Here is a 7,509-nt window from a genome sequence, read left to right on the forward strand (position 1 = left end):
AAAATTGTTGGTATTTCGAATCCCATAGTAAGGATTATGTTAACTCACTGTAACACAATTCTTTTATACTTCGATGGCTTCAGAATCGGCAGCCTTAAAACGATCGACCATTCAGTACTATTATTGTACTTGAATTTGACAAAACCTTTTGACTCGGATGATATATCCATCATCATCACATCATGAAGCACGGTAGTCGATATATAAACATCATCAAACAGAGACAATTAATCCACCCAATAATTGATCATGATGGTTCATCGATCAATCAAGTGAAACTATATATAAACGTTACTTAAATTATAAACTTAAGTAATTAGCACTTATACATGAAGATCAACGAACAAATAAATAAATGAACCCAATTGTCACACATGATCTAACAGCCAAACAACATATAGAAGCTAGAAGATGAACTCCAAGGGGTGCCAACAAATAAAAGCTAAGGGTTGTAACCACTAAACCTCTCTCTCTCTCTCTCTCTCTCTCTCTCTCTCTTTCCCCAACAATATTACAGTGTGTGTAAAAACACTTCTTTTGTTTGGTGTCCTTATAATTCGTGGGAAACAAGCCCACGTAAAATCGAAACCACATATAATGCATGTGTTTCCCTTTAATATATTAAAGCTGGCAGCATAAAAGTCTCATGGGTTCCACCCCGGCCTCCTTTAATATATCATTCACTTCACCACCCACTACCCCAGACAACTCTTTAATCAGCCCCAACTACCCTTTCATTTCACTCTAGCTATTATGATCACCCGCCTCCTCATCATCATCTTCCTCACGAGTATTACCGCCGTTGCATTTAACTGCAACAGTCTCCATTTTCAAGCTTGCCACAATTCCTTCCAAATCCCTACGGTGCACGTTCACCTTAAGCCCATACTTCATGAACAACGTCAATGACATCTTCTGCACCACCCTGTGGCCGGGAACCACCTTCAGTTTATGCCGGAGCAACACCGACGCGGCTACCGACTTCATCTGCAAGTATGCTAAATCCTTTCCTAAACATATTCTGGGGCCTGCGTTGAATGCTACGAATCTGTATGCGTCGTGCATTATGAACTTGTTTCCGTCTGCGGACAGCCACCTTTCTGGACGAAACTCCATGCAGTCTTCCCCCCACGTAGACCTCATCCTCCCAGTTGCGTAGATCGAGTAGGTCACAGAAGAACCCGCCGGAACAAATGTTCCGTCAGGCAACACATCGTCTGCGACGACGTGCTTCGAGTCCTGCGGTACCGACGGGTAAAGCCGTAGTGTTTCTGATAACGCGGCTTTTAGGTATGTCAAACGGTCAATTTCTTCAAACCCTAATGGCTCGTCTAACCATTTTGACACGTCGTTTCCACGTGTCTCGATCAGAACCGTGATGATTTCACGTAAGATTTTCTCTTCGACTCTTGGGTTTTGAATCACCAGCCAAAAGAACCAACTCAGTGCTACTGATGACGTGTCACGTCCAGCTAGGATGAAATTGAGTGCCACGTGTTGGAGGAATGCGTCCGTGTAGGATTCTTTTTTCTTCATGAACCTTGAGAGTAAATCATCGTGAGGGTTCCCATCTTTGTGCTGACTTTGCAACTCGAGCTTACGTGCATCAATCACACTAGATAAATACTCTTCAATGTGTACTAGGCTTCGGCTCAAGCTGACTTCCATACCGAGACCAAGCCATTTCTTGAACTTCCACAGAACCTCGGGCAAAATAAACCGCTGAAGCGAGGCTTCGGTGGCTCGATCGAATGCCAGTGCGAAGCCATTCTCGGGGAGTCCAAGGGCACACGTCTTCGGATCCTTTCCAAAGGTCAAACCGCATATGTTGTCAAAAGTGAGACGGAGCAACAAGTCCTGGAGATCAACCGACTTGGCTTCGAGCTCAGCCAACTCAAGTATCGAACAGAGCCTTTCCTTAATGGCTCGGCTAACCCATCTAGCCATGGCTTGGCGCAAGGTCCTAGTGGTGAATTCCAGTGCGGCAGTCTTCCTCTGAAATAGCCACGTGTCACCATCGGAGTTGAAGATGCCATCTCCGAGAAGATCATGAAACACAGCTTGCCACGTGGGTCCCTTGGGGTAATTATCAAAGCGGGTCTTGAGTATGTGCTCCACATTCTTGGGGTCGCACGTGACTGTCACGAGACCTTGCTTTCGAGCCAGGAAAGGAACGGCGCAGATGCAGGTCTGGTACGTGCCGCCACACGCGCGGAGGTTGTCGCAGATCCAGTCATGCAACCGGTCACAGTTCTCGATCAAGCCCGGAAGACTTCCCAACAGGGGCCAGACACCTGGACCCTTTAACGGCCTTGAGATGAATGTGAACCATAGTAGATAAGCAGTGATAGCCGCTAAAAGCAGAAGAGCCGTAGATATTTCCATACAATTTTCGTCTACCCAACAATCCAAACTACACTGGGATTCCGGGAAACCTGTTATCTCGGAAAATATTTTCCCGGGAAACGACTTTCTCAGGAGGAGTAGTACCTGAAAGAAATAGCCGTCGGAGAGAATGCACGTTAATTTCCAGCTTTAGAGCTAGTAATAATATGGTATCTGCAAGATGTTGGAGAGAACGAAGCAAGAAAAAAAAGAAACTTCTTTTACAAAAAAACATACCTGAAAATGCAGGGTCTGAATCTGAAGTACTCCAAAAGAAGAAAAACCCAGAAGACTGAGCTTTTGAAATGGAAAAGACGGTGGATCATTGAGAGGAAACCCGGGTTCGGTTTCTTGATGATCTTAACCTGACACCATTGTAGGGAAAGTGGAGTTGCAGGATGGGAGAGATGATGAGGGATATAAAAGAACATACAAAAGAGACAAGCAACCAACAAAATAAGAGAGAGAGAGAGAGGGGGGGTGGGAATGAACTGTGAGTTGTACGAAAGGGGAGTAATAATAGAGGGATTTATAGGTGAGATAGCATTCAAGAGCACTTACTAAGGCCAGACTGGTTCTCGTCGTCTCGACACTGCACCATCTCTCTCTCTCTCTCTCTCTCTCTCTCTCTCTCTCTCTCTCGTTCAGAGCATTAGATCAAAGCACCACCATAAATGCACTGAGAGGTTGTTGAAACTTTTTAAGGGAAAAATACAGCCATATGATCTCTCGTGTAGGGAAAAAAAAACAACCAGCTAGCCAGCTAAAAGCTAGCAAAAAAAAGACCCCCAAGAAAATGTTCTCCCTCTCTGACACACACCTAATTTGCAGAAAATGGAAGACTGCTTTACTTCCAGCAATCAATGCAAAGAGATATTAATGAAATTAGTTGAGAAACTAAGGAAAAGGAGGCCAAAAATTAAGAACGAACACACACAAAATAATTATCAATCCAACAAAAACAAAAAAACAATTACTACAGTGTACATGGTTTGGATCGATCAAGAGAGTTTCGGTTTATCAATATATATCTTATGTGTGTGCGTTTATATATATATATATATATATAAACAATATGCGGTTTTAAGGAGTCTTTAATGGAACATGTGGTTCTTGATCATGTACTGGGCTTTGGATTGGGAGAGTTGGGTGAGAAACCCACCACCAATTTTAAGCGTTGGCTTTTGCTTTCTTCTTCGATATTCATTAAATTAAAACAATTGTTCATTCGGGATTGAGGAGGAGTAGTACTCTTCACATGAAGTTCACACCGTGTTGACCACCTTCCTCTTTTAATGCATTATGATAAGAAAAAGCGTGCCTCTGGTTCCTGGTGGCATGCTTCCTTCTGCCATGATCAAAACAAAGAAACACAAAAGTCAAAGCTACATGAGACCAGGCGGTGAACATGATGATGGCCAAAGTAATTGCAAAATTATATATATATATATATATATTGGATTTTTATTTGTTCCGATCGTTTATTTTATCTATCTTTTTCTTCTCTGCCTTCTGATCTCCTGATCTTTTGTCTTTATTTAGAGGCCAGATGCTAGCGATATATTATATATTATATATATGTATATGTATAGCCCTAAAAATAATATTAATGTTTGTTTAATTAGCTTGGATTAATAAACAACCTAAAATAAGAAAGCCTCAAATTCTGGAGATCCTGATCCCATGCAGCAAATTGATGATCAGCAGCTCATCAGCTGTATCATGTACAGTTCCAAAACGTGAGTGGAACTGGCCGCAATTTGCTTCCCTTAGACGGCATCTAGTGATGATCTTATCTTCTAAACATTAATCTGGATATCTTCTCGACTTATATTTTGTCTATATTTATCTCATGATGATCACAGATTCCCTCAAAGATATTTGGACTAATTCGATTTGTGTACTTACGGGCGTGCGTGCGTGCGTGTGTGTGTGTCTCTCTCTCTCTTATATATATAGGAAGGTATTTAACGTAAGTAAATCCAATATTCCTAAACAAAGTAATTAGACTCTTTAAGTAGTAAGCTTAAGTTGCATGTTTTTTTCAAGTTTCTAATTAAACCACATGCATGCATGCACAAGTCGTATAGTCTGAGAATTTTTCAATCGATATATCTTGCGCAGGAGTACTGGCTGATGGAGAAGTTCAATTTCTCCTTTGGTACTACTGGTGCCATGCATTATGTGCATGGCCATACTAGTAATTATCGAGATAATCAGACATGAATGGGAGATCATGCGACCAAATCTGCAAACAAGCAACGCAAAACTGAGAGATCGACACAGAGAAATTAATAGAGAGAGAGAGAGAGAGAGAGAGAGAGAGATCAGTACCAAATTTCAGACTGATCGATCGATCTAGTGTTAAAATGATCCTAAATATTCATCTCATCATGCAGACTGTAGTCTTGAAAGCATTCATCTGTAGATGATGATATATCCATCGGTGATAATTAAGACAATGATCGGTACGTATAACTAATGCTTTCATGATTCAGACTCTTTTATCTTTATTAATTAAAAGGGTTAATTCCAAAATCATTAACCAACTGGGTCACCAGTAAATGTTATATATATATATACACATTATTTAGGTTAATTGAGAAAAATGAGTTTAAGTTAATTAATTAATTAATTATGCAACATTATTGATGAGTAAAAATCTTAAGTTTTTATCTATATACAGTATTGCTGGTTGGACTAGCTAGGTAGGATAATTAATCAAATATATATGTAATATTGACAATAATTATTTAAGAAGTTGTTTGGATAGTGAGATCTGATATGGTTTTATATGAAAGTTGAAAATTGAATAAAATATTATTAAAATATTATTTTTTTAATTTTATTATTATTTTAAAATTTTAAAAAAATTATAATGATGAGATCAGATTAAATGTGTTAATAGTATTTCTCAATCCAAACGGCTAACTCGAATTGTTGGGATCAAACTAATCCTTACACTAGTTTGTAGTTCGATTCTAGTTCGATCCCTAAGACTCTATAATAAAGCAGCTGGCTCATACATATATATATATATATATTATATATATTTATGCATATATATATATAATTGAATTCTTATAATCAATTACGTAGTAAATACAGCCTAATTAAAATATTAGAGTACTTCCGTGCTGTATGTACTACGTAATTTATATTATATATATATATAGTTATATATATAGATATATTTCTTCTCAACTAATTAATTATATATGCTTGAAAAGCTTGTGATGTGTATATATGTTTTAATTAAGAGTAGTATTACATATATTTATAGTTCTATTTATATTTTTATTTATAAGACTTATTTTATTAATTTTTTTTAATTTTTAATTTTTTTAATTTTTAATATATCAATAATTGATATATGAAAAAATAAATTTTTGTTATAAATTTTTCTGAAATACATTTAACATTTTCTTTCGATTAATACTCGATATCATTGTACCAAAATGTTGTCATCCGGCCGGCCGGTCATAAGTACCTTTTCAACGCATGCATGCAACTGCTTTATTAATTAATTAATTAATTAATTATCATTGTTGAAATATGTTTGAAAAGACATTAATCAAATGTAGTAAGACGTGGGTAGCTAATCTAGGTGGACTGTTGTTGCATGGATCGCCATATTATGTATATATTATGGTTGGATCGTCTTTATTACTACTTTTTCCCTTGTAATTAATAATCTCCTCTAATTCCGCAGCCTCCACAAACTACTTTTTTTTTTTTTTATAAAATTATTTATTTATAGTTAATATTTTTTTTGAAAAAATATTATTTTTTTAATATTCACAAATAATTTTTATCATCACAAATAACTTATTATAACTATTCGTTTTTATTAAAGTGCATATCAATTCTTCATATTTCTAAACTTCTAATAACTAGTAATCAGAAAATTTAGCATGAAAGAAAAATAAAAGGAATTCTTCTATAAACGTACAGTCAATTTTATGTATTTTTTATATATTTTATTTATGTGATTGATTATGTTAATTTATTTTTAAAATGTAATCAATCATATCAATAATTTGCATAAAAATATATATAAAATCGAATGCAGTACATAATTTTTTTTTAAAAAAAAAAAAAAAAAAAACAAGATCAGAAGTGTTGCATGCTGCAAAATTCCAATAACACACATATAAATATTATATAACTCCCATAGATCGACTTTCCTTATTCTTTTACCCGAGCTAGCAAGTGTAGGTACTGTGCATGATCATCATCATGATGCTGTTTCAGCTTTCAAACTAGTTATGAAGCTGCCATTAATTAATAAAATGGGTACGACGTACGCGTAGATATAATAATATGGCTCATGAATGCGTGCTTTTAGACAGACAGCATGCATGGCAATGCCGTGCCCGAATTGTCGCTAAATCCTTAATGCAACTCAGCCGTTGTTTTCAATCAAATCCTTGGCCTACTTGCCGTTGTTTTCTGAGAATTAGAAGAAACATAAATTAAATAAATAAATATTCACAATGCTGCTGCTGCTGCTTGTTGCTCTCTTTGTAATTTACAGCCACTACGTACGTACTTAAATTATTGAGCTACCCCATCTCTCTCTCTCTCTCTCTCTCTTCCTAAATTAAACCCATACCCATCCCCCCATTTTGTGCTGCATGGTCTACAAGGGGTATCTAAACAAGCTAGCAATGTATTATATATGCCTAACCAGCATCCATGGGTATGGATTTTCTACCTTCCCTAGCTAAGACAATCATGTCTCGCTAACCATGTGAACAAATTCTACAAGATTCTTCTAGCAAATAATTTCAAGGCTCCATGCATGCATGTGACCCTAGCTAAGACAATCTTGTCTCGTATATAAGAATATTGAACACGTTGGTAGTGGAGGTCAATGGCAATGTGATTCATCCGAGACTGAAGTATGGGATTGAGACTTAACTGAGTAGCACCTATATTATCACAAAGTATTTTTGGTGGAGACTTCAAGGTGATACCAAGTTCATGAAAGAGAGATTGAAGCCATACAATTTCAAAGGTGGCACTAGCAAGGGCCCTGAATTCTGCTTCAGTAGAGGAACGAGCCACGGCGCGTTGTTTTCGAGTGCACCAAGAGATAGGATTAGCTTCAAGGAAGATTAT

At 37.0% G+C, this 7,509-nt stretch overlaps 1 protein-coding gene across 1 annotated transcript; it reads right to left on the minus strand.

The window, feature by feature from the left end:
- Positions 1–227: 227 nt before the first annotated feature.
- LOC122310155 (cytochrome P450 86A8) lies at positions 228–2,958 on the minus strand. The gene is made up of 2 exons (XM_043124037.1): positions 2,623–2,958; positions 228–2,490 (listed from the first exon to the last, which is right to left on the minus strand). The coding sequence occupies exon 2, from the start codon at positions 2,383–2,385 to the stop codon at positions 745–747; it is 1,641 nt and encodes a 546-aa protein (XP_042979971.1). The 5' UTR covers positions 2,386–2,490; positions 2,623–2,958; the 3' UTR covers positions 228–744.
- Between the last annotated feature and the right edge of the window lie 4,551 nt (positions 2,959–7,509).

This window comes from Carya illinoinensis, chromosome 1, assembly GCF_018687715.1.
Source record: "Carya illinoinensis cultivar Pawnee chromosome 1, C.illinoinensisPawnee_v1, whole genome shotgun sequence".
NCBI lineage: Eukaryota > Viridiplantae > Streptophyta > Magnoliopsida > Fagales > Juglandaceae > Carya > Carya illinoinensis.

Bases quoted from the DNA above. Each gene is read 5' to 3' on its own strand.
- LOC122310155 (XM_043124037.1), bottom strand. From the start codon at position 2,385: ATGGAAATATCTACGGCTCTTCTGCTTTTAGCGGCTATCACTGCTTAT.